Raw genomic sequence first — 26,943 nt, 5'->3', positions numbered from 1 at the left:
TGCAGTACACATCCTGCTGATGGACAGACTCCAGAGCTGCCCAGGCTGGAGGAGAGTGGGAACTAAAACACTGGCTGTAGATCAGTGACTGCTCCAAGCCCATTGCACGCAAAGAAGTCACAGGGAAAAGCTGTTGCCAAAGCTTTGAAGCCCTGGAACACACACACACACACACACTGCCAGGAACTTTGCTATCTTGCACATAATCAGAACTTGGATGATAAGAAGTTGAAAAAAATGATGCCAGGGGGGAAAGGTCAATGTTTAACCTGCCTGTAAGGTTTGTTCTCTTCCAGCTGAAAACTGCAGCGCAGTTCCGTGAGGTGTCAGTAACGGGATCCTTGTATGATCACACAAAGCAGTTTGATAGGTGGGACTGACACACTGCAATATGTGTTACACCACCACGGTAGTGCTTGAACTGGAATCTCTTGAGTTTATTTCAGCAGAGAGTTAGGCTGTCATTGTGTTGTGAGTAAGTCTCTGAGGTCTTTGGGAGAGGGAAACAACTTTAAGAGCAGAGAACTGTGCCTTTTCTTCTGAAAACTTGTATTTCAGTGGAGGAAGGCCTGACTTTCTTGGTATACTGTTGTTTTGCCTAGTATTTTATGGGGTGTTTAATGAGAAATGGTGCCTTGTTCTTAACATCTATACAAAAATAGAGATCAGTTTTATGTGTAATAAACAGTGTACCAATGTGCAGCACTGCCATCTGTTAGAAACCTAAAAATAAACAGGGGTGCGTGGGTCCTCTAAACCCTCTAGTAATGCTTTTTGTGAAGTCCCCTCTACCAGATTTGAAAATATTTCCTCCTGAAAAAGCTGGGTTTAGTCCAAAGGCATTAAGGATGCCTTGTCACTGAGTTATTTTGATTAAATGTTATATGAAACAAGAGATTCTCCCTAACTTAGATGCCAAAAGGGATCCTGGTCACTGGCTTTCCTCCCTGAGGATATATATATAGGATATAGGATGTATGAGACAGAGAGAGAAAGAGAGAGAGGGGAAATAGGATATACGTAGGATGTAGTCTGGTGGGAAAATATTGCAAGGACAGAAGGGCCTTTCTGCTCTTCAAGGAAGTATGAGAAGCTGATTGATATCAACTGATGAACAATTCCCTCTTTGTACAAAAGAAACCTTTAACTTCTTCGTGTAGAAGAAAAATTAACTTGATTTAAGGGAACCAAAGTCCTCCCCACCCCCCATAAAAGACATTTTTTTCCTACAGTGGCTGCCTGTTCCTTTTGGTGTGGGATTGCGGTGGCTTCATGACCCAGTGCTCGGCCACACCAAGGCCCCTTCCTCCTGCAGGATCAAACGTCCTCCTGCCCCGCACATGCCCTGGGCTTCCCATGCCAGGGCTCTCAGAAGCTGCCACTTCCTCTCCGGCTCTGAATTCCCCTGGGGTTTCCTCGCTGGTCGCACTCCATCATCCCCAGGTTCCTCCGGCCATGCCTTACTTCTGACCCTTCCTCCCGGGAAGCCAAGCAAGGACTTCAAAGTGCTTGCTCGGGGAAACCATGGCTCTTGTTTTTTTAGGTCGTTTGGGTACTTTTATTCTGAGGGGTTTTTTTTTTTCTGGAGGATTTGCTGCTTGCTCAGATCCACATGACTGGCTGAGTCAGGAGCAGGAGCAGAGAGTCACAGGAGTATGCCTCCAGTGACGTGCTTCGCATGAGTAGCGTGAGGGCTGAGAATTTTGAGTTGGAGGCTGAGAAGAGCTCTGCGGGTTTTCAGAGTGAATAAAGGAAGCAGCTGGTGGGGCAGGTCTTCCTTGGCCTGGGCTGGCGGTGGTGTTGGTTTTTTATGGTGGTGTTTTTTTTATGGTGATGGGTTTTTATGGTCCAGATGTACAAGTGCAAAGGTCAGGGTCCTTCTCCGATCACGTCAGAGGCAGGCGCCACCAGAAAAATGCTCTCTTTTAACCCAAATCCCCACAGTGGAAGGGAGTGAGAGGGAGGATCAGCTGCTCTCCCCTCTCCACACCCACAGGCAAGTAGAGAAGATGTTTTTATGCTTCCTTCCTTCCTTCCCTCATCCTTGAAAGAACAGACTGTAACCACAAAAAGGGAACAGTGTGATGGAGGGGTGAATAATCCCAGCATGGGGAGATCATGGACAGCGTATCTTAGGGCTGCCCCACCAGTGGATTTACAAAGTTCGGTGGATCCAGCCACTAAAATTGCATTTATTTCTATAAAGCTGCCTGTGGTCCTTCCCTACCTTCCTGCCCCAAGAGCTGATCCACGTCAACTCTCCTCAGCAAACTTCTCCTTATCTTCCCTGCTTGCTCCAGGTTTCTCTGGGAAGATTCTCTCCACCTGGCAGGGCTTGCTGGTACCCAGTGCTGTCAGCACTGCTGTCCTGTAGAGCTGCTGGTTTCAGTCCTGTGCTGGATGCAGCCCCAGAGCCTCATCTCATGTCAAGTGCTGACTTATCTCTGCTGCCACCGGGATCTGGAGGGCAAACCATCTTTGAGTTGCTTTGTAACTGCAAGGGGATATCACAGAAAAGCTCCCCAGGCATCCTTCGGGGTTTCACCACCTGCATCCTGCCTGGCTGTTCTCAGCCACCAGCTCATCGAGTGGGTGGGACCAGTGGTGGGGTCTAAACTGCCCTCCCAGGAAATCAGGGCCCGTGTGGCAGAGTGGATCACCAGGCACCAAATCCCCGCTGGCACAGCTGCGGGGCTGGTGCAGGATGACCTGCACAGTGCTGAGGTGCGGCAGAAATTAAAACCCTGTGGTGAGTGCCACAGCAAGGAGATCCTTGCCCGTGAGCGCTCCGGGGAATACTGCTGCTGTTGTGGGCTCTCTGCTGGTGTGGGACAGAGAGCCATGCAGAGTCCTTGCCTTCCTACGGTAAAAATGAGAGCATGCAAGTATTAGTTGCTGGGAAACACATTTTTTTCACGCCTCGGACAAGAACTGAATGTGTAACCCAGCTGGAATGTTTAAAGAGGAACTGAAAGTATTTGAGTTGAGTTTTTCAAACTTTGCTGTCTGCCAATTTTATGAGGTCAATAGAAGATTATTTCACGTTTTTAGCTGGAAAGCTAAGCCTGCTGACTGTAAATTTCCCTTCCTGTTATTTTGACGTGAGTCTTTTCAACAGAAATGGTTCCAAGAAACAAGGTCATGTACTACTAAGATGCCTCTGCATCATCCTCACATGCCAATCACAGGAGACTGACTTTCTGTCCCCATTGGGGCACCAGTCACCAAAACAATCAGCAGCTGACACAGCAGAAAGCAGGGATGAAAGGTTAGAGTCAAGGGAAGAATGAGGAAAGGACAGATTACAGCAAGGTTTTATAAACTGGTGGTTCTCAAATGAACTTGGTGTGATGGGCTTTATCCCAGAGGACTTTACAAGTGTTTCCAGCCATCTCAGAGCTGTTTGCAGGGGTGGTTTTGGGCAGGAGGGGAGGTGCTGGCAGGCTGAGAAAGGGGGAACATAGGCTGCATTTAAAAAAGAAAAAAAGGGAAGGGAAGGGAAGGAAAGGGAAGGGAAGGGAAGGGAAGGAAGGAAGGGAAGGGAAGGGAAGGGAAGGGAAGGAAGGGAAGGGAAGGGAAGGGAAGGAAGGGAAGGGAAGGGAAGGGAAGGGAAGGAAGGGAAGGGAAGGAAGGGAAGGAAGGGAAGGAAGGGAAAAGGAAAAAAGAAAAAAGAAACGAGAAGAGAAGAGAAGAGAAGAGAAGAGAAGAGAAGAGAAGAGAAGAGAAGAGAAGAGAAGAGAAGAGAAGAGAAGAGAAGAGAAGAGAAGAGAAGAGAAGAGAAGAGAAGAGAAGAGAAGAGAAGAGAAGAGAAGAGAAGAGAAGAGAAGAGAGAAGAGAAGAGAAGAGAAGAGAAGAGAAGAGAAGAGAAGAGAAGAGAAGAGAAGAGAAGAGAAGAGAAGAGAAGAGAAGAGAAGAGAAGAGAAGAGAAGAGAAGAGAAGAGAAGAGAAGAGAAGAGAAGAGAAAAAAGGGCTTAGAAATTACAAGCCAATTAACTTCAGTTCCTGATAAACAACATCAAAGGGGCCATGAAATATGTAACTGGGAAATCATTTGTAAGCAAGTAAGAAGAAAATGAGGAGACAAAAACCAGCCAATGTAAATTTGTCAGAGGCAAATGGTTTCATTTCATTTTCATTCATGTTAATCTCATTTCCTTCTGTGGGGGTTAACAGGCCTTGTGGGGAAAGAAGCAGTAAATATCATATGATAAGGCTTTTAAAACACCCCATAGCAGCTTCGTTCCCACAGCCTGTCCAGAGCAATCCCCATCCCAGGATCCTCTACCCATTTTTTGGTGTCACCTGCGCTGGAGCACCCATCCCTTGTGGGTTTAAATTTCAGCAATAACCTGGAGGAGACAATAGGGAATTTATATCCAGAGAGCACATGGCAGTGGTGAGCGCTAGGACTGGGATAGGGATGGAGTTTACCAGTGATCCCGAGGATTTGGAGGAAAGGGCTGAAAAATTGGATGTGGCACAGAAAGCACAAGGGCCTGGAGTGAAAGGGCAAGGGGGAATGGCTTCCCACTGCCTGAGGGCAGGGTTAGATGGGATATTGGGAAAGAATTCCTCACTGTGAGGGTGGGCAGGCCGTGGCACAGGTTGCCCAGAGAAGCTGTGGCTGCCCCTGCATCCCTGGAAGTGTCCAAGGCCAGGTTGGACGGGGCTTGGAGCAACCTGGGATAGTGGAAGGTGTCCCTGCCCATGGCAGGGGGGTTGAAATGAGATGGGCTTTAAGGCCCCTTCCAATCCAAAGCATTCCAGGGTTCTGTGATTCCATGGCACCAGCAAGGTCGCCCGCTCAGGCAGGAATAACGGGGAGAAGGGGAAGGGGAAGAGGTGACTCGGAAGCGGTTCCTATGGCAGAAATAGATGATCACAAGCTGGGAGTGAGTCAGCAACACCACGGTGCCAGAGCAGCCAAAGAGCCGTGGTGGCCTCTTTAGCAATCCTCAGGGAACGCGCTCCATGTTTTTCGGCACCTCTAGAAAAAATGAAAGGCAGTGGGAGAGGATGAGTTCTGGAAAGTACCAGAGCTGACAAGTTGTTTAGTCCAGCAGGAAGAACACTAAAAAGAGAGATTTTCAGGTACACGGTCAGATGTGCAGAAGGCAATTTTATGTCTGGTGGATAAAGGGAAATGTTGCTAAATATACAATAAATAAATCAGTGGGAAACCTGTTGTTTTTCCACCACGTCTCCTAAACCAGTCTCAGACCAAAACCCAGCAAACCCAACCGATTTATGCAGGGCAAATCACCCTTTGGCAGGCAGCAGCTCTGGAAACAGAGCCTCCCTTGAGGCTATCACTTTGTTATTGGATTAGATAGTTTTAATTTCCTTTTTTTCCCCGTTTCCCAGCTTTGCAAAGCTGACTGTGAGACTTCCATCTTATTGCTGTTTTAAAATCCCACGTTCAACAGGAATCTCTTGATCTTAATATTAATTTGGTGGAGGATGGTGCAGAATATCATGACCAGGGCTGTCTGCGGTGGTTGGGATACATCTCTACGGGCACATCCTTGTTCTGGAAAGTTTCTTTCTAGGTGAGCTTTAATAAAATATCAGCCACAGTTGATTTTAACAGCACTTTGTTCTGCAACAGGCAGCATACAGGTGGTAACATTCTGATAAAGAGCACCGTTTCATTCTCACTGTGAAACTGACACTCTTTTATTTTAAATTAAAATAGAGAACTAACAAGTGACTAAAGTGGAAACATTATTTGGATATTAAAAAAAGGTGGGTTTTGGCAAGGTGTTTTTTTTTTAATGTTTGGGAGGGTTAGTTTTTTTTTAATTCCCTTATATTTCATTTCAAATCAAACTTCAGAATTTGCCCTTTCATTTTCATTTGAAGTATTTCCCCCAAAATACCAATCATTCCTACAAAACTAGGAAGATAAGCAGTTTCTAGAAGATTTTTTTTCTTCATTAACACGTCAGCTTGCCAGGCTATAAGGAAAAGTAAAAATGCTGTTTTTTTAAAAAATTAGGAAATACTCCACAACTATACACTCTGTTAATATTCAGTGCTGTAATTAAAATTATGATGGCAAAGACAGGCTTGCAGACAGGAGGAGCTGTCAGCCAGTCCTTAAGGTCTGACCTTATGCTGATCTTTACTCTTAAGGGAATTTAATTTCGGAGATCATCTTCACCCCATTTTCTGTGTGGGGATTTCTGTGTTTTCAGCAACTACATGGGCTGTTCTGGTGCCTTTTTGAATCAGCAGCAGCTTAAATTCATGGGCTGTGGGCAGAGACTGTCCATAATCTCTGTTTCCATTATTTCCTGCTGGAGAGCTACTTCAGCACATCCCCTCCAAAATCCATCTCCTCCTGAAATAAACTGGCTCTCAGCTGCTTTTGCCAGGAAGGGGCAACAACAGGAAACTTGTTATCACTGCATCCTGCAGCCCAGCAGAGAGGTGGGTTCAGCTCAGTTCAGGCTGACAAAGGTCTTCTCTGCAAAACAAAGCCCTGGCTGCCGATCCTACACCTTCAGCTCGTTTGTAAAAGCACAGGCATTGGCTGATGATGGAAAAAAAAAGTGACGTTTGCAGACCTCTGCAGTCCCTGAATTCAAATCCTTCTCCCTGTGGCCTCGCATTTCAGTGGCTAGGATGCCCTGTGGAGCATTCAGACAGTGTTGGAGAGTGACAGAATACCAGAGTGGTTTCGGTTGGAAGGAACCTGAAAGATCATCCAGTTCCACCCCCTGCCATGGGCAGGGACACCTTCTACTATCCCAGGTTGCTCCCAGCCCTGTCCAACCTGGCCTTGGACACTTCCAGGGATGCAGCGGCAGCCACAGCTTCTCTGGGTAACCTGTGCCAGGGCCTCACCAGCCTCACAGACAACAATGCCTTCCCAATATCCCATCTAAACCAGTGGGAAGCCACTCCCCGTGTCCTGTCCCTCCATCCCTTGTCCCCAGTCCCTCTCCAGCTCTCTTGGAGCCCCTTTAGGCCCTGCAAGGGGCTCTCAGGTCTCCCTGGAGCCTTCTCTTCTCCAGGGGAACCCCTCCCAGCTCTCCCAGCCTGGCTCCAGAGCAGAGGGGCTCCAGCCCTGGCAGCATCTCCGTGGCCTCCTCTGGACTCTCTCCAGCAGCTCCACGTCCCTGTGCTGTTGTTCCCAGGGCTGGGGCAGCTCTGCAGGGGGGTCTCACCTGAGGGGGCAGAGGGGCAGAATCCCCCCCTGCCCACGCTGTGGGATCAGCCCAGCCATTAACCCAGCACTGCCAAGCCCACCACTGATCCTCGTCTTCCCACTGTTCGTGGAGCATGTGCTTGAAAGGATGGGCTTCAGACAGCGCCAAAACAGACAGGCAGGGAAGGGCTGGATGAACGGAGGCACTCAGCTGTGGGTTAGCAATCTCGAAAGGCAGATCTGATGGAAGCCTTCACGCTGCTTCACAATGCTCAGTTTAACTACGCTGAAAAGTCGCAGAAGAAAAGAAAAAAAAACCAAAACACAACGAACAAAACAACAAAACAACACTCCAAAGTCAACAATAATTTGCTTAGACATTTGTTCCCGGCACTACCCACCCCCCCCGCTTGGAAATGTGCCTGGTTGGCCACGAGGATAACGCGTCCCGTGGGTGGGCAGGGCTGGGGCGGGCGGTGGGACGGGCTGGGGGCGGCCCCACGGGGGGGAGACCCACGGCCGGTCCCGCTCACGGCCCCAGACCTGCTCCTGAACATGGACTGCGGAGTCATCACCTCCAAGACCGTGCTGCTGCTGCTGAGCCTCGCCTTCTGGGTACGCGGGGAGGGTGCGGGGGGTGTCCCGGGCCGGGGGTGCGCTGGCAGAGGGATGCGGCGCTGCGGGACGCGTCCCTGGTCCCGGGGCTTTCCAGAGGGCCTTTAATTTACCTGTGTGCAGGTGACTCGTACTTTTCCGTAGGGAAACCCTGCTTAACGTATTTTTAAAGAACGAGAAAATTTAGAGGTTGAAGTTTCTTTAAAAAAACAAAACAACGACAACAAACTGGTAGTGTCGAAGTTTTTTCTTTTTTTTTTTTTTTTTTGTGGGGTGTTTTTAATGGAGTAGGTTTTTTGTTAGTGTTTTTAATTAAAGTAATCTTCAGGCTCGTTTTGTGATCGGGAGCAAGTGGGGCAACGGGATTACGCAGGGACTGCGCTCCGCGTTTGGGGCGAGGAGCCTTTTGGGGGAGGAAAACTGCTGAGAACTTTGTTCCAGCTGCGTCCTTGGCGCAGTTACAGCTCTCCGAATCATTTCCTCGATAATTACTTACAAGCAGGGAAAAAAAACCCCAAAACGCGAGGGTGCATTTGTGTACTTTTGTAGCCTAATCCCCGCTGTTTGTTTTTTTTGGGGGGGGTCTCGGCATCGGGGACTCGTGGCACGGCCACCTCGTGACAGCGACAGCGGGGCGCGGGGTGGGTGGCCGTGCAGAAAAGGAGGTGGTTTTTCCGGTTATCAGTCTGGGGAAGTTTGGGAATCCCCCCCGCTCCACCGCCGCCGTCAGCCAGGGACTCGAGCGCTGCTGTGGAAGGGCCCCTGTTGAACCTCGTGTGCGTGGTTTGGGGGTTCGCATCCGCTGCGTAGCACCTGAGCGTTTTCCAGACGGTGTTTTTGCCAAGGATGCTTCCAGTGGTAGCCTGGGAGCGAAGGTAGGGAGCTGCTCGGCCCAGCAGAGTATTCCCAAACAGAGAAGCTGCATGGAAAAGAAGGGGGGAAAAAAAAAAAAAAGGCAGCAGAAGCTTGAATGAAACCCCGAGTGAGGTTCCGTGGGGTGTGGTGCCCTGTTTTGTAAATATGGGACTTGCTGCTGGCTTGTCCCCGTCGTCCCGTGGCTCCTTGATGGAGCTCCGCACCATTTATTGCTCTGTGTGCCCCAGGTAACTCTTGTACCAGTGGCATGAACAGCACAGCCAGTAAACTGTGAACAGTAAACTGTGTTTACTGCTGCTTGTCAGGCAACGTGATCTCACCATGTATATTTGTTTTGTGGTGTGGGGTTTTTTTTTCTTTTAAATAGCCATAGAGAAACATTGGAGCATCCCACTGTTTGCATGTGGAAAGACCCTGAGCTTCAGCTCAGGCGAACCTCAGGTTAGGAATGTTATTTGTCTTCTTAAAAATGAAACAATGGCCTTATGTCCTCCTAGAAAAGCCCCTGGTACTTTTTCATCTGCTGTAGGGGAACTCTCTAATCATGATTGAAGCTATTAGGTCATCTGGATCCCTGGACCGTCACAATTATCCTTCTGCATGCCTGTAGCATCTGACTTTGGGGTGACCCAGACCAGCCCTTTCGGTTGTTTTTTAATCCAAGGAAGAGCAAGGCAGTCCCCAGAGCTTGTGGCATTCAGATGCTGCTGCCACCATTACATGTGGTAATCACATTCCAGCAGCAGAACCTGGAATTCAGGTTTTAGGAGGGTGGAGAAGGAGGGACCGATTATTTCGTTCTCCTTCAGAACATTTCTAGCAGCTGGGGGCTCTGCAAGTACAAGGCTCCAGATGATTATCAAAACACAAGATTTGCAAAGAATTTGGATCCCTTCTCTAAGGAGTAATTCATGTCCAGGCATTGTATGCTGCAGATCTTGCCCGGCTTGGAAGTGATAATGGAAAATAATTCACCACCTGCGTATCCAGCAGCTGGTGCAGATCTGGTTCCTTGACAAGAGTTATTACTTAGGAACATCCTAAAAAGGCAAAAAATTCTCTTTTGGCTTTCTGATCATTATCGTTGTGCAAGAGTGAGGAAAGTCAGATCTTCCAGGATGACAAATAGAGGCTCCCTAAATGAGGTGAAAAAATCAGCTTCTCTCATTGCATCAGGCTCAGCATCCTATTTGCAGGTCATTGTGTTGGTGGAGAGGCTGTAAATGTGCATAACCCCCAAACAAGGCATTGATTGAAGGGGTTTTTTTTACTATACAGGTGCAAAGGGTGGTGCTTCAAGCTGTGGGAGTTCTGTCGACCTCCAGTTTTGCTTTTTAGCACGTACTAATTAGGGCGGAGTGTGTGGTTGTTTTGTGGGGAAGCTGGTTTGGCTCGTGGAACCTAAAAGAGGAAGGGTCAGAGGAGACTCTGATGTTCTTGGCAATACCTTTTAGGGGGTTTGGATGGGTGGCATGTGTTGATGCCCTTTGAAGGAGAGAGGTGAAATGCTGACGTTCACTTACTGGTCCAAGAGAAGAAACTGGGAATCTGGAAACCAGAGGGAAGTTCCATGCTCCAAAATTTCTGTAGGATGGGAACTGAACACTATCCCAGGGTGCTTTCCTTCAACCCCCCTCCTTCAGCCCTAGAGCTGTGCTGCTGAACCCAGCACCTGCCCCTGCTCACCTTCAGCTTCATGGTCACTGAACAGACCTCTGCCTTCAGACAGGGTTTGGCATCCACTGGGCACTGGGATGTGGACTTCCATGATCCTTGTGGGTCCCTTCCAGCTCAGGATATTCCATGATTCATCACCAGAAGGCTACGTTAGCTGTTCCTGCAGTGAAAATCCTGTTTGCCCAGGTTTCCCATTCACTTTCAACCAGGGGGTGGGCACGTTCCCAGCCTTGCTTCACTTGCCCGGCAGCAGGGAGGAGGATAAGGATAAGTTATTGCCTGGGTGGGTTTAGCAGGACCAGGGGGAGAGCAGGGTTTGGTCTGATGACAGCAACAGGACTCTCCAAGGAGAAGCAGCCCCGGAGCATGATCCTGGCAGGGTGTGCTCTCTCCATCTGTGAGCAGTGGAGCCAGACTCCTATTTCCCCAGCTCATCCCGGGCTCCCTCCACACCCACACATGCTTGGGGTGCATTTGAGCTGATTACAGGCCATTCAGGAACCTCATTGCCTTTTAGAAGACCCAGCTGGGGTTTGCCTCCTTGCTAGGAGAGAGGTGTGAGCTGTAATTTCTGGGGTGGGATTTGACCCCATAACATCACAGAATCACAGAGTGGTTTGGTTCGGAAAGGACCTTAAACTCATCCAGTTCCACCTCCCTGCCATGGGTAGGAACATCTTCCACTAGACCAGGTTGCTCAAGCTATCACTGTATTTCTATAATATCACTTCTAAGTCATTTTTAGTAATGGGGAGGGATAAGCTTACCCATAACAAAAAGTTCCTGCGTGTATAAATAGTTTGAAATCACTCGTACCAGTGATGGGTGGTTTGGGAATGCTTGCTCTGAAGCCCCAACTGGAGAGAGGAAAAAAAAAATTTAAAAAACCCCCACCAAAACAGCAACAAAAAGGGAAGGGAAAGTTTAATCCCTCAGTGATACGAAAAATGTAGTGAAAAGCAAAGATTGTGTTGGAGATTACTGGTGCTCCTCCTCTGGGGTTAGAGATGGGGGTATTCTCCTAAAAATCATTAGAGGTCTGGGTGTCTGTGACCTGTTTCTCACCTTTCTTCCATCTATTTTTAGGTAAATGTTAATCCTGCCTGGGGCTGCCTGCTGTACATGACAGTGGGGGACAGGCAGCTCTGCTGGGTTTTAACACCCCCTGTGATACCTGACAGAGAGGTGGGAGAGCTGTGGGAGCGGCATCCATGGTGGAAAAAGCTGCTTAACCAAGAACTGCGTTGAGTTTGTTTCCTTGTAGTTCATCCAGAGAGTAAAACTGGGTTGTTCATCGGCTTCTGAAAGGGCTCAGGACCAGGTTTCCCCTCTACATTCCTTGTTTCTTCTCCTCTCATGGAGCTTCTGAGTCCCCCAGGGCTGGGGGGGATGAGCCGGGGAGGGCTGGGGGACTTTTTGACCCAGCACAGGGAGTGTTGGGTGGGAAGGAGAAAGCAGTGCATTCACTGAGGGTTGGAACAGGGTGATCTTTAAGGTACCTCCCAACCCAAACCATTCTATGATTTCTACCTTGTTCCTAAACTGTGATGGAAGAACAGCCACATGATCCAGAGTGGTCACAGGACAGGGCTGATGCCAGGTCTTTCTACAGGGTGTATGCACTTAGAGGTGATCCTCTTGAGTGTGCCTTGAAAGGGTAAAGTTCCTCCTGGTTTTAAACTATTCTGCCCAAAATCAGGAAGCGGAACTGCACAGACTTCCAGGAAAATCCGCTTTGCTGTACGTGTAAGGGCCTCATGGAAAAAGTGAAAATGAAGAGCTGGCGTTGTGTGGTCGGGACAGGGCAAGTGTCGGGATGGTGATGTGGATTCTGAGGAACAAGCTCAGTGGGACCATCCCCAGCGGTCCCTAAGCCGTGGAAGGGCCTGCTGGAGGACACTTTATCGAGGGGGAACAGAAAGCAGCTCTTCTGTAGATGATATGAATGGATTACTTCCTTTGTTTTCACCGAAAGCGTTGTCAAGCTTTACCGTGGAGCTGGCAGGATCCCTTTGCATCAGGAGAATCCTAAGCTGCACCTTGCCTTACAGGAGGAGGCACACAGCAGCCACGTGGCCCCGCTGTCCTCATCCCTTCCCTCCCAGCTGGATGGCAGGCACTATTTCAGGGTGGATTAGAGGCGTCTTCCCTGTCACCGGCCCCCAGACATTTCCCCAGGCTTTAGGATTAGCTCCACTGTGATTTGGGTGCACCTTTGGTTTAGTCATCTGGTGTCTGAGCCTGGAAGAGCTGTGTGAGAAACTTGGGTGGTTCTGAGGGCAAATATTGACCTAGAGGGTGTGCTGTGTCCGAACAGGCTGCTCAGGTCCAAACCAGCCTGGCACTGGCTGATAAATCCATCCATGCTCCGCTGGAGTTACGCTCACAGCAAGCCTGTGCCCTCTGTATTTTGGGAGAATACGAGTGAAAAGGGTGGTGCTGCTTTCTCCTTGTCATGGTGCTGCTGTCTTCAGAGGTGTGTGATGCTCCCTGATGGCGATCAGCAGCAGCACCCTGACGCCAAGGCGGGGTTTTAAGTATCAGAAGTTGTAGGATTTGGGGCAGGATTCCCTGCTTCGTAGTGATGTACAGTGTCTCCATGAGGACATCCCACCATTTATGCTTTGTAGGGTTTTAGGAATGGGAAAATAACTCTGGAATTAGGCTTGGGGAACAGAGGAAGATGTGCTAGGACAACTCTTAAGGCGAACATTTATTTAATATAACTTGCAAATAAGCTCACTTAACCCAAAATCCACTCTTGAGTGTGTGAGTTTGCAGCGTGTAAAAACTGCAAGTAAATGTTGTATTAGATTTGGAGTTGGGGTTTTTTTCCTGAAAAGGAACTACAAGTTGTCAGGACATTATGGCTGCTGCTCATCATTTTCATTTGAGGAAGAGAAGGGAAAAGCAAGCACTTCCCACCATACCCATGAGCAGCCCCGAGGTGTGTTTTGAAGACAGGCTGAAACATGCCCCATATGATGAATACTTAGGTAATAACATGCTTTGAAGAGTCTCCCGTGGCTTTGTGTGTCAGAACAGTTTCCTTGGTTATGTCCCACCTCTGTATGTCATGTGAGGAGGCCGTGGTTTGAAGGTTTTAACTTGTGGGTAAGGACTGGCACAGGATCAGCAGGAGTTCTTTCCCGGGGCTCTTGGTTCTGTGGGAAATTGAGGGCAGCTTGGGAGGGGCTTGTAGCTGTGGGGCTTTTTGCTCCAGTCCAAAGCCAGCTTGCCAAGTGCAGTAATTTTTATTATTTTGTAAATCAGTGTTTTCACAACTTGAGTGTCTTGAGGGTCTGAGGGAACAGAGCAAGTGTGAGACCCTATCCTGTCTCCAGCTCGGGGGTCTAATATCACAAGAACGTGGAGCTGCTGGAGAGTCCAGAGGAGGCCACGGAGATGCTGCCAGGGCTGGAGCCCCTCTGCTCTGGAGCCAGGCTGGGAGAGCTGGGGGGGTTCCCCTGGAGAAGAGAAGGCTCCAGGGAGACCTGAGAGCCCCTTGCAGGGCCTAAAGGGGCTCCAGGAGAGCTGGAGAGGGACTGGGGACAAGGGATGGAGGGACAGGACACAGGGAATGGTTTCCCACTGCCAGAGGGCAGAGTTAGATGGGATATTGGGAAGGAATTGTTGTCTGTGAGGGTGGTGAGGCCCTGGCACAGGTTGCCCAGAGAAGCTTTTCTCCATGGCTGTCCTTGCCCAGATGATGCTGTTTCAGCCCTTCTCTCTGGTGCCCAGTGACAGGACCAGAGGCAGTGGGCACAACCTGAAGTGTGGGAGGGCCCCTCTGGACATCACATTTTCATTGTGAGGGTGACCTGAGCAGGGGACACAGACTGCCCGGAAAGGTGGTGGAGTCTCCATCCTTGGAGACAGCCAAAGGCCATCTGGATGGTCCTCAGCAGGCAGCTCTGGATGGCCCTGCTGGAGCAGGGGCTTGGACCAGTTGCTCACCAGTGATCTCTCCCACTCCAGCCCCTCTGTGAGCTGGCCCTGCACTGGTGCACGCCCTGCCTGCCAGGCAGTGTGCCTGAGGCGTGTGTGAGCAGGAGCTGCAGCAGGGGCGGGTCCATCCCCTCCTGGGCAGTATCTAATGGACAGCTCCAGAGCCTGCCTTGTGCAGCTGCAGGGAGGGTCACACGCTGACCTGGATAAGGCCAGAGAACACAAGTGTGGCAATAATAGGGGAAATTAACACCATAAGCAGGGTAGGAAATGGTGGCTGAGGCCAGGAGGTGCATTCCAGCTGGCAGGGTGTTAAATCCGGAACGGGAGAAGGGAGAGGACTCTGTGCCAGTGGAATGGGCAGTGCTGAGCTGGAGTTGACCTAATTGCTGGGGAAACTGCTAGGAAGCTTTGTTTCGGGCCAAGGGAGACCTCCAGGTCTAGGGTGCTGCATGGTCTGTATGGGCCAAGAGGAGTTTCAAGCAGGAGCTGAGAAGTGGTTGAAGTGAGCATAAAGTGAGGAAGGCTTTCTCAGGAGGGCCCATTGCCTCTGTGTTCCCCTGAAGTCACTCTGTAGAAAACCTGTTGCCTCCGTGGGAATGGAGTAGTGCAGCAGCCAGGGAGGTGGTGAACGGGGAGAATAAATCTTGAAGCACAATAAAGCAGCAAGGGAACCAGAAAGTAATTCCACTCAGGTCATGCAACCTGGCTGTTGGGTAATAAAATACATTATTTATGGGGGAAATGTGCAAACCCTTTCGAGCAGAGGACTTCCCTGTCATGGTAAATCAAAAACTCTTTTTGTACACAGAAGAAAACCCCAAACCCAAAGATATGGAGTGTCTTCTGCAATAAGGAGGGGATGGGGAGTGGTAACTGAGACCAGTGTTGCTGGTGTTCAGTTCCAGGTATGGGAGGCATGGGAGCAGCACAGTAGAGGGAAACACTTGGCAAAGTAACGATGGGAATATCCCATTCTGTCCTGTGGCACATGAAAACCGCTGAAAAGGTGATAGCATCCCAGGGAATGTAGGTGTTGGATGGGAAAGCAAAACATCAGCATCAGCTGTTGCGGTGGATGAGGTGCCCTTATTCAGATCACTGCTGTGCAAAGACGCTGCTGAAAAAAGCAGTTTTCAAGCCTTAGAATTATCTCAAACACCTCCGTGAGCTGACTGTATATTGAAGAATTAGAAAGGAGCCGTTTGGAAAGGGTTTTTGTGGATATTCGTCGTTCTCCCAGCATTTATTTGCAGTAGTTTGCGGCAGAAGACAGCTGCTGTTACTGTTTCAGGAGAAATGGTAGTATTTATCTTATCTGGGTTTGCCTGTAAAAAGTTAATGACATGTGAGAAAGTCAAACCAGCCCAAGTCTTGTGCTGGGGCTGATAAGGGTGCTGGCCCTGGGAAAGTCCCGTTTGATGTGGGGGAAAGTCTCATGGCCCCAGTTTTTTACTGTGTAGAGGCTGCATCTTGCTGGACACACAGGGTGAATTTGGAATTCAGGCAGTTCTTAACTTCTCCTCCTTTTAACAGTACAGCTTTGTTACTCTGTATTTTTAACTGACCAGTCTTTTAAAAAGGAAGTCTTACACTGGTCCACAGTAGCAGCCAAGTCACAGAATCAACACTCTGAAATTGGAAGATAGTGGGAGAAACCTTTAAAAAAACCCCACAAAACCTCCAACCAACAGACACTGCCTTTTCACTTCATAGTTAGTAGTTTGGCCCCTTTGCTGTGTTTTATCTGGGTTTGGCAGGGGACAAAGAGGCCTGTGCTGATAGCTGCAAACGAGCACAAACCTCTGTTCTCAACCATCACATGTGGTTGGCTTATTAAAACAAATAAGGGAAAGTGGAAAAGTATCTGTTCTGCCTGACTGAGAGATGCAAATTTTATGTGTATATATATATATAAAAAAATATTTTTTCTACTTCAGAGGGAATTTTAAGGGGCCCCTTCTATGGCTGTGACAGTGATAAGGTGTTGTGAAGTATTTGCGTGGCCATAGATCTCCAGAAAGGCAGGTGCTTGTGGTCATCAGCATGTAGAAACAGTGGAACACAAAGTAGAAGTCTTGTTGTGCTTTAAAAATATATAAAATCTACTATTTTCCAGTGGCTGTGCTGTTCTGTTCTTTATCAGTGAGACAGCCCAGACTTCTCGTAACCATCCTGTCCCACTCTGTTTCATGGGTGAGATTGAATATTCCTGGTGCTGTTTGTGCATCAGGTGGCTGGAGAGAGCTCCAGGTTGTTGTTTATGTACCTGTGTATACCTGGCACAGCCGGCTGGGTTGAGTATGGGGAAAGGTGTGTGAAGTCAGCGTGGCGAGCCCAGGTCCTGCCCGAACACCAGCCTGGGAAAACCTGGTTGTTACGGCTTTGCTTTCTTTCCACTCATCCCCAAGGAGTCCATTTTTCCCACTGAAGTAGTTCCCCTGCTTTCTGTCAAGGGCATGGGGTATCAGAAGTTCTGGTGCTAGGTCCCTGAAGGGTGGGAGCTGCGGTGGGTGAGGCAGCAGAGGCGGCCGCAGCTTTGCCGCTCAGCTGTGGAAAGGGGGTTTCCTTGCAAAATTTCCCCCTTCCCCTTCATCTTGTCTCAAGGGAGTCACCAGCATTATAATCAAGCACCAGCAGCGTTTCCGGGGTCCCTGATGAGTCAGCTGGGGCAGTCTGGGGAGGAAGGGGTCGGGTCTGCGTGTTCTGCTTGCCGTTGGTGGAGCAGGGGAACTGGTTCTCCCACACTCGCCCTGCCTCACTGCTTGGCTGCCCTGGGCTGAGCCTCACCCCTGCCCTGCGCGATCCTGCTCTGCACTGAACTCCTCTGAAACACAGCCAAAAATGACAATTTCTAGTGTGAATTTCTTGGAGTAATCGTGGCAACCTTGTATGATGATGTTGTTTGAAAACGTGTTTGACTGATCATGAAGAGGGAGATATTTGATCTCTTCCTCCTCAAAAGTTGCTGATCAAACTGGCCTTAGTGTTTGTGAGATTGTTTTTTTATTTTTCCCTTGAGAATCCAACAGAGACCTGTTTAATCAGGTGTACTTTACAATTTTCAGTCAAGGTCTATGCTCAGCAGTGCAATGGACATTTCTTGTTGTGCTTCTCTTCTAGAGAAGCTTTGTCTTAGCTCCAGGATTGGGCTGAAGGTCTTGTGATGTAGAGCTGAAAAAACCCTCCACCAGATTTTGAACCTGCCTTAAGTACTGGGAAGGCTTGAGGAGAGAGTTCTGACTTACATTCTGATGTATTTTTCATCTTTGCTTTCAAAGTTAATCTCTGGGACTCATCTGCAAAAACAAATCGGGGAACAGATCATGCTCGGCAATGCCTTCCACTCCTGAGTGACCCTGCTCTTCAGAGTTCAGAGTTCATCACTTTGAATTAAAAGCCATGGGTGAAGTTGTGGCTGTACCTCAGTTTGTGGGGGGAAAATGTCAGCTTGCTATAAGTCAGATTTTTACCCAAAGTCTTCTGTTTTTACCTGAGCCCACTTCCTTTTTCTGCTTGGAAGCAGAAGTTTGGGAAGACCTCTTGCTACTGCGTTTTGTCTCTGGGCAGAAACCAGGCAATCCTGAGTATTGCAATAAAACCTGCTGTGAAAGTGCTTTAATTTGATGTCCTTGAACTCAGCACTGGACCCCGTGATGTTTGATGGCTGTCATGGAGCTTTGCTAGTCCTGGCTTTAGGGGACTCCTGTGAATTGGCTTCACAATAATTATTTTTTTTTTTTAATTTGTGGTAGCAAACTTTACTTGCAACACGTTTTTCCTCAGTTCCCCACAGTTGGTCTGTCTTTAGCATTTCCTGCACTGCTTCCTTTGCACTGCGTGTTGAGCACGCTGGAAATGGGTAGAAAATGGGGAGTGTGGATGAGAGATGAAGAATGTGCCTGTTGTCTTAATTGCTTGCAGAGGGATAATGGAAATATTGGGGGATTATTTTCTGTCAGACGTGCCATAGGAAGATTAAATTATGGAGCAAACTGTCTTTATAAGTACAAAACTACTTGCGGAGGCCGGGATCAGAGGTTTGCAGAAGAGCAGGGCTGTACATTCTCTGAAGATGAACACTCTGCATGTTTACACAATCACGAAGTCACAGGCGGTTTAGTTGTGCACCTTTTGACGTGATGCTGCTCCTGAATGCAGATGACTGATTTACTTGCCAAAAACATGGTTTATGCCATTTTGTACCCCAGCTGGTTCAGTCTGTGCTGCCTTTCCTATGATTTTGGGGTGCAAGCACAGTGGCTGGAAGCATCACCATGTTGTGTCTGTGATCATGGTGGAGGAGCTCTGGGGCACAGGATGTGGAGCTGCTGGAGCAAGTCCAGAGGAGGCCACGGAGATGCTGCCAGGGCTGGAGCCCCTCTGCTCTGGAGCCAGGCTGGGAGAGCTGGGGGGGTTCCCCTGGAGAAGAGAAGGCTCCAGGGAGACCTGAGAGCCCCTTGCAGGGCCTAAAGGGGCTCCAGGAGAGCTGGAGAGCGACTGAGAACAAGGGATGGAGGGACAGGACACAGGGAATGGCTTCCCAGTGCCAGAGGACAGGGTTAGATGGGATGTTGGGAAGGAATTGTTGTCTGTGAGGCTGGTGAGGCCCTGGCACAGGTTACCTGGAGAAGCAACTTTGCTTCCTTCTCTGTGGCTGTCCTTGCCCAGACAGTGCTAATTCAGAACAGAGAATAGGTGGATGTGCATCCAGCCCTCTAGGCCAGAAACACAGGGTACACTTTGCTCTTTTTGTGCAACTGAAGGCCAAGCAGGATGGAGGTGCTTTGTCCCCAACCCCACCTTTTGTGCTGCTGCCACTTTTGAGTTCAGGAACACAGTGCTGGAGGAGGAGAAGCTGAGGCTGCTCCTCCTGGGCACCTCACTCCTCTGGGGAAGTGAGAAAGCAGCAGTGCCTTTTGAGGAAAAGTGGTTTCACCTTTTCTCTGCATCCCTAAAACGGGGTGGGAGGAAGAAGCCTGGGTTGCTCTACACCTGCAGACAAGGAAATGGGAAAGATTTTCCTCAATGAGAGGAAGTTTTAGGAACTGCTTTAATCATTAGCACCACCTGAAAACTCAGTGCATGTAGAGAAGAAAAACAAAAAGAGAACTGGTGATGCTATTCCTTTTCCTGATATTCTTTGTGAATATTCATGAATTCATGACCTGCTTCATGAGCCCCAGCACAGCAGGATCTTGCAGGGCATTACTAAATGTCTCTAAGGGTTAGTTTGGTCCTGGTTTCACCACTTGGTGCATACGATCCCAGTAATTCTGAGGTACAGGCATCACCCAGGAATGCGACATGAGGGATGGGAGCTGTCTGAAACAAAGGATGTTCCTGCACTTGGAGGTAATTGAAGGGCAGGCAGGAGACCAGGCTCGAGGGGAAAGAGCTAAACTAGGTAAAGGAATTAGTCCTTGCTCCAGCATGAGGAGTGTTTGATTTAATTAGAAGGTACAGTGCTGTGGAAGTAATGAACTGTTCCAGAGCTGGATGATGAAATCCTGCTGTGGCCTGTTGAAAACAAGCAGACTGGTTTCCCTCAAGTTTCCAGAATGTTGAATATGGATGGTGCTTCATTTTACTTGTGGTGCAGGATTATAGAGGGTAGATGGGCTTTCCTAACTCTTGAGAGGCTTTTTTATGCCATTGATGAGGTTTGGCAGGGCATGGCTGAGTCTTTCAGTGTTATTTCCAGGCCTGTACTGTGGATAAAAGTCTTCAGTCTCCAGGGTGTCACTGGTGTGCATTGGCCTCAATCAGCAAAACATCCTTATTGGGGAGAGATTAATTTAGAGGCTGCAGAAATCTGTTTCCTCCAAGACAAGGAGGGACCGTGTTTTGCTGAGACCAGGAACATTTGTGCCTGCCTTAGTGGTTAATGCTGTTGAGAGAGTGGGAAAGATAAGTTTGTCTCTCAAAAAAAAAAAAAAAAAGCCCCAAATCAACAACCAATCCCCCTGAAGGTAACCAAGGGACAACTGGACGTGGCACTCAGTGGGGCTGGGTGACAAGGTGGGGATCAGTCACAGGTTGGACTCGATGCCCTTGGAGGGCTTTTCCAACCGAAATGCTTCTGTGATCCTGTCAGCTGATTCCTGCAAATGCAGCATTGGGTGGGATGGAGGTGGCCTTGGGTAGGCAGTTTGAGCTTGGCCTTCTGCAGAAACGTCGTCTGATACGTCTTGATAGACTCCAACATTTCAGCTTGGCTAAAGAGGTCACTTATTAAGTAGAGGAGCAATCAATGAAGTTTTGTCTTCTCTGTGTTCAAGTTTGAATGGGTAGCTAGCTTGGTTGGTAGTTTCAGACGCAGCATTTTTTTTCCTTCTGGCTCTTTGCACACTGTAGTCACTACTCCTGTAGTTGCTATATTAATTGCGCTGTTACAAAACGGTCCATGTTTACTTTCCTGGGCAGATGCTGAATGAAAACCAGCTCATAACTTCCTTCCCTTGCGTTTCAGGCGGCAGCAGCAGGCCTGAGCTATGTCGGGGCGTACGTCATCAACACCTACAAGAGCTACGACAACTTTCTGCAGGACAAGTACGCCGTGCTGCCCGCCGTGATCATCATCTGCGTGGCTGTGGTGATGTTCGTCATTGGGCTCATTGGCTGCTGTGCCACGTTCCGGGAGTCTCGAGTCGGTCTGGGGCTGGTGAGTGTTGCGTGTTCTTGTGTGTCTTCTTCTTCACCCCGCTGCACGGTGTGGGAGGTGGTAGGCTAGAGCTTGGGGTGCACGAAACAGAAAGTGAAACACGATTAGGACATGTACCACTGAAGCTCTGCTCGTTGGCGCGAGTTGTGTACCGCTGTGACGCACTGACTGACGGTGTGGGAGGCACAGGCTCAGTTATTAGTGACACCAATACCCCTGCCATAGACAGTCTCCTGGCTCTGCCTCTGATGAAGGTGAGTCTGGAAAACACTGAGTTTTGAAAAGGTTTGAGTTGGAAGGGACCTTAAATATCATCCAGTTCCACGCCCTGCCATGGGCAGGGATACCTTCCACTACACCAGGTTGCTCCAAGCCCCGTCCAGTGTGGCCTTGAATACTTCCAGGGATGTGGCAGCCACAGCTTCTTCTATTCCGAATCATTTTCTGTAAACTACTTTGGTTGTAGAGGCAACAAGAGGTAACAGTAACTGTTGTAGTCGGGACGGCTGAAAGAATAAAAGCCAGGCACAGTATGATGATGATCCAAAAGTCTGCTTTATTGCTCAGTTCAGTCTTACTTATACACACTCTGCAAACAGACCCTTACATACCTTTCTATTAATAACTCCCTATCTGTGGTCTATTATTAACCCTTACACATGATTGGATATTCACACCTTACATTCTTCTCTCACTGGTCAATTTTGGCACCTTCTCAGATCTTTCACTGCTCCTGTGAATTCCTCACGGAAACGGCTTCAAAGTGTCTAAGTCAAAATCCTCCACCTCTCTATCCTTCATCAGGAGATCTGCAGACCCACTGCCTACTCCAACAAATAACTTACTGCCATAAACTAATGTGAAGTGTAATGTTCAGTTGAATTCAAATGCTGTGGAATTCTTCCTTACAGTCTCTCTCTTGTATTTTCAGTTCTTGGCCATTATCCTGCTTATCTTTATCGCAGAGGTATCCGCTTTTGTCCTGGGATTTGTTTACAGGGAAAAGGTAAGCAAAGAATTAGCATCTCTGTCCCAACCTAAAAGTAAAGAAGAAATCTTGCATTGTTAGATCATTTTTAATGTATCCAGTTTTCATGTACTTCATCCTCTATCCTGCAACCTGCAGAGCAGGTGGAAATGGGGGTGCTAAATACATAAAGTACCTGGCAGGCATCACATCAGTCTCTCAGTTGGATTAAACAGTCGTTGATGCTCCCAAAAGGAGGGCTGTTCCAGCAGGGGAGGCATAATTCTGGTTAACTGTTACCTGAACTTTATCTAACACATAGCTCGATATTTGTTTTGTTGTTGATCTATTTTGGGGTTTTTTCTTTTTTTAAATTTCCCCCTCCGAGTTAGTTGGGACACAGACCTCTTTTGCATTTTCCACCAGATAAAACTCTTACGTCTCATGTTAAAACCATCTGCACCTTTTTTTCTTCTTAAAATAGGTAAAAACTGATGTTCAAGGCACGATGCGCTCGGTCTTTGAGCAGTACGATGGGAAAAACCCAGAGTCTACAGTTGTGGATTACTTGCAGGAACAGGTAAGAAAGTGTTTAAATCGTCCTGGGAGTTACTTGGAAAAGAACAGTTGGGTCCTAAAGAAGGAATTTAGGCTGGAAAAGGAGGGGAGGAGCTGTCTGTGGTGGCATCCTGGAGCTCGGATCTGTGTTTAGCATCTGGTTCTCCAAGGCATCTGAGGGTGCTCCCCACTTTGCAGAGGTGGTGTTTTCAGGCTCCTGGTGTGATCGTGGCATTTGGATCAGACCAAATAAGCACTACAAATGAGTAACTGCTGCTGGGAACACTGCCCCATAAAACAGAAAGGTGACGGAAGACTCCGTCCTGCGACTTGTCGCTTTCATATTGGAGCTTTCACAAAGCGTAAACCAAGAAGGGTGTAATAATGTGTGAAAGGAGGTTGATTTATTGTATTTGTGATTGTTTTCCTGAAGCACTGCTTCTTGTAAATCTGCTGCATACGAAGGGCACCTCTGGCCCACTGTGCCTAAGAGAGGTTTAACTCAACATGAACCTTCATATATATATGAATAAATGTAATATATATATTCATACATCCCTGTAACTACCCTGTGTTTGGCAGCTTCACTGCTGTGGGGTGAAGAACTACAGTGACTGGACGACCACACAGTGGTTTAATTCCACTGGGAACAACAGCGTCCCTCTGAGCTGCTGCCAGGAGGGTGTGAAGAACTGCACTGGGCATCTGGATCAGCCACAGGAGCTCAACACCCGGGTGAGGATGAGGGCCTCGGGGTCACTGCTGGGCCATGGTGACTCTCACCATGGAGGAAAGCACGTCAGGCTTTAGGGATGTGCCCACAGCTGTCTGGGCCAGGGGAAGAGACTCGTGTAGGATCGACCGTGCTGAATGCAGAGGATGAAGATGCTCCAAGGGCTGGAGCACTTCTGCGGTGGAGGCAGGCTGGGAGAGCTGGGGGTGTTCAGCCTGAAGAAGAGAAGGCTCCAGGGAGGCCTGGGAGCCCCTTCCTGTGCCTAGAGAGTGCCTGTAAAGAAGATGAGATCAAACATTTTAGCAGGGCCTGCCTGTTGTGAAAGGACTAAGGGTGATGGTTTTAAACTAAAAGAGGATCAATTTAGATTAGATATAAGGATGAAGTTTTTTACAATGAGTGTGCTGAAACACTGGCACAGGTTGTCCAGAGAAGCTGTGGGTGCCCCATCCCTGGAAGTGTCCAAGGCCAGGTTGGACGGGGCTTGGAGCAACCTGGGATAGTGGAAGGTGTCCCTGCCCATGGCAGGGGGTTGGAACAGGATGATCTTTAAGGTCCCTTCCAACCCAAACCATTCCGTGATTCCATGAATTCCAAGCCCGTTTTTTCAGTCTGGGGCAAAGCCCCTAGGTTGACTTTTATAGATACCATTGCTGGTCTTCCTGTCTGTGGGTTTTGGGCACTTCCTTAAGTGACCTGAGCTGGAGGAGATCGGGAAGCAGCAAATGTCAGTGGATTGTGATTTGTCGGTGCTTCTTCTCAAGCCATCAGGTCTGGAAGACACGAACAGAGTCCCCCGGGTCTGTAGTGGTTGGTTAAAAAGGCCCTGCTTCCTTTAAGGGGTTGGGGAGGAAAAGAAAGAAAAAAGTTCAGCTGAATTACCATCATTTAATATGTTTTCACCCCTCTTTCCCGGCAGGGCTGTGCAGAGGAGCTGGAGTCTGGGCTGCAGAGCGTTATCAGCTATGCCATGCTCGTGATCCTGGGGTTTGCCATTGTAAAGGTAAATGTTTCTGTCTCTTCCCTCATGGAAGATAGTACTGCCTGCCCTTTGATCTTGGGGCTTTTTCTTCTGCCATGTCCCATCAGCCTTTTTTCTGGCTCTGAAGTAAGACTCAATCCTCTGTTTCTCACCTGTTTTTCCAATTGTCTCCATTTCATCTACCTAACAATGAGGGCAGGGTCCCAAAAAGATAGGAGGAGATTCAGGATGGCAAATGGAGAATCCATAGAACCATGTATCATAATGCCATAGAATGGTTTGGGTTGGAAGGGACCTTGAAGATCTTCCAGTTCCACCCCCTGCCATGGCCAGGGGCACTTTCCACTAGCCCAGGTTGCTCCAAGCCCTGTCCAACTTGGTCTTCAACACTTCCAGAGACAGGGCAGCACAACAGAACCTGTGCCAGGGCCTCACCACCCGCACAGCCAAGAATTCCTTCCCAGTATCCCATCTAAACCTGCCCTCTGGCACTGGGAAGCCATTCCTCTTCTTGCTGTCACTCCACGCCCTTGTCCAAAGGCATGCCTAAATATTTTGCAGAACTCATCTGAAGTCCAGAATAGTCCCAAGGCTTTCACTGAATGATAACTAGGAATTAATGTGGACGTATAAATTAATGGGAGAAACCAGGGAGAAAAATGTTGGGCTGGAACTATTACTGGAAACTGATATGCAAAAATGCCATTTAAGTGTTTTTTCAGTATGATGGAGTCCTCTAATATAGGGGTGTTGAGTCAGGTGACTGAAACAACAAACACAGCACTAAATATCTTGTGCACTCTCTCTTTTCCAGTTCTTTGGCATGCTGAGTGTCTGTGTGCTGACTTGCAAGAAAGAAGAAAGTGGATACCAGCCTCTTTACTCAGGGGTGTTTGCTTAATAAACGGCAAAGATCGATTTTTCTTTTGCTTCCTGATGATAAAGTAGACTCGGGACCGTACCACAGCTTTCTGTAAGGTTATGGCAGGTTTGGATTTGTGACTTCAGACAGCACCAGAACTCCAGAAGGAAACTTTCTTCTGCCCTTCTTCCCTCTGCCCTGAAAACACAAAAGTGCAGCAGAAACTTTAGATTTTAATAACTAAACTGGTGGAGACTGCAGGAGGGGTTTCAGTTACCTGCGCAAGTCTCGGATCACTCCCCTGGCGGGGTTTAAACAGCAAAAGAAACTTTAGAACGCCAGGCTTATTCTTCACAGACATGGGGATTTGTAATATGTTTTGTCTGTATCTGTACAGTTGTGCAGTTTGTTTTTTTTTTTTTCCCCTTTCTTAGTCATTTGTTGTAATTCTGTTTACTGCCGAGGTTGTTAGTGCAAGACAACCCTGCGTTTAAAGTCTAGAACAGGCATTTGGGTTGTTTTTTGAAGCAGCTATCAAATGTGAACAACCCCAGGTTAGGAGGGGATGTGTGTACAGAGCTTCTGGGCTCAGAACATCTCTATTTGCCTTATTTTTTATTTTTATCTGTTTCTTAGTTATTGACATCAAAAATTTTTTTTGTCTCCTTTTATGATGCTTTTATGGCTTGCCTACACAAAGACAGACTGTGTCAGTCCCTTTAATGTGGGAGTTGCCTGAGTTTTGGGGATGAAGCCAGCATGGAAGATGGGAGTCACAGGACACGTTGTCTCCATGTGGTTGTGTAGATGGGACTGCTGGAGGCGTTAGTGCTGCTTTCACTGCCCCATGGAAGCTTTGACCACCTTTCTCCACTAAAAAAGGTTTAAAAGATGCATTATTTTTCAGAGCAATTTCAATAACCTGCTGTAGCTCTGCATTCGCACATTTTCCTTTCTCCTTAAAGTGACTGCTGGATGCAGTCACTGCATAGATTTAACATGGTCCTTGCTTTAACGTGGTCCTTCTTTAACTTGTTTCTGTGTTAATCTGTGTATCAGCTCTTCAGGATTTGGAAGTTTGGGGAGGGAGGGGAACTACCAGCTGTTCTGAATCAAGGAATTGCGGAAAAGCAACACAATTTTTGCTTTTGGTTGTTTTGTTTTGTTTTGTTTTGTTTTCCCTTGGAGAGAGAAGCAGCCTGTCCTTACCAATAAACCTTTATATTTGTAGTTAATTAGAAAAAAATAGTTCGGGGTAAGTCTATGTTGTTCAATTATCTCCATCCCTACCCCGAGGAAAAAAAAAAAAAACCCAAACAAAAATGCAACGGGTGACGTTGTTCTACGGGAACCAGACCATGTATATGTTGAAAACTGACTTAATTTTTATGGAGGGCTCTCTCTTCTGTTGAATGCCGAAATAAACTGAATTTATGTAATCGAGTAAAAAACGTGGCGGGTTCCTGAATTTATGTAATCGAGTAAAAAAACGGGGGGCAAAGGTCTCTGGGGCGCAACCGGAGCGGGCGCCCCTCACGGCTGCCTCAGCCCTCCCGCCTCCCTTCCCTGCTTCCTTCAGCCATCCCGCCTCCCTTCCCTGATTCCCTCAGCCATCCCGCCTCCCCTTCGCCCTTGCTCTCCTCAGCCCTCCTGCCTCCCTTCCTGCTTCCCTCAGCCCTCCTGCCTCCTTCTTGCTTCTTCCTCGAGCCTCCCGCCTCCCTTCCTTGCTTCCCCTCAGCCCTCCCGCCTCCCTTCCCTGCTTCCCTCAGCCTCCTGCCTCCCTTCCTTGCTTCCCTCAACCCTCCGCCTCCCTGCCTCCCTTCCTTGCTTCCCTCAGCCCTCCTGGCCCTCCCCCTTCCCTGCTTCCCCTCAGCCCTCCCGCCTCCCTTCCCTGCTTCCCCTCAGCCC

At 48.5% G+C, this 26,943-nt stretch overlaps 1 protein-coding gene across 1 annotated transcript; it reads left to right on the top strand.

Moving 5' to 3' along the window:
- The first annotated feature begins 7,654 nt into the window (after positions 1–7,654).
- On the top strand, positions 7,655–26,486 carry LOC126647341 (tetraspanin-36-like). The gene is made up of 7 exons (XM_050329483.1): positions 7,655–7,768; positions 20,742–20,933; positions 21,865–21,939; positions 22,385–22,480; positions 23,041–23,193; positions 24,111–24,194; positions 24,988–26,486. Exons 1-7 carry the CDS (start codon positions 7,709–7,711, stop codon positions 25,072–25,074), a joined length of 747 nt encoding a protein of 248 aa, XP_050185440.1. The 5' UTR covers positions 7,655–7,708; the 3' UTR covers positions 25,075–26,486.
- The last annotated feature ends 457 nt before the right edge of the window (positions 26,487–26,943 follow it).

This window comes from Myiozetetes cayanensis, unplaced genomic scaffold (assembly GCF_022539395.1).
Source record: "Myiozetetes cayanensis isolate MyiCay16 unplaced genomic scaffold, myiCay2020 scf4, whole genome shotgun sequence".
NCBI classification, from domain to species: domain Eukaryota; kingdom Metazoa; phylum Chordata; class Aves; order Passeriformes; family Tyrannidae; genus Myiozetetes; species Myiozetetes cayanensis.
The sequence above is the reverse complement of the archived record's forward strand: the minus strand, read 5'-3'. Positions and strand labels throughout refer to the sequence as shown.

What these genes read in the sequence shown, in the direction of transcription:
- LOC126647341 (XM_050329483.1), top strand. Translation starts at nt 7,709, where the DNA reads ATGGACTGCGGAGTCATCACCTCCAAGACCGTGCTGCTGCTGCTGAGC. An exon ending in GATTTGTTTACAGGGAAAAG is followed by an intron (nt 21,940 to 22,384) that starts GTAAGCAAAGAA and finishes TTCTTAAAATAG; the next exon opens with GTAAAAACTGATGTTCAAGG. An exon ending in TGGGGTTTGCCATTGTAAAG is followed by an intron (nt 24,195 to 24,987) that starts GTAAATGTTTCT and finishes TCTCTTTTCCAG; the next exon opens with TTCTTTGGCATGCTGAGTGT.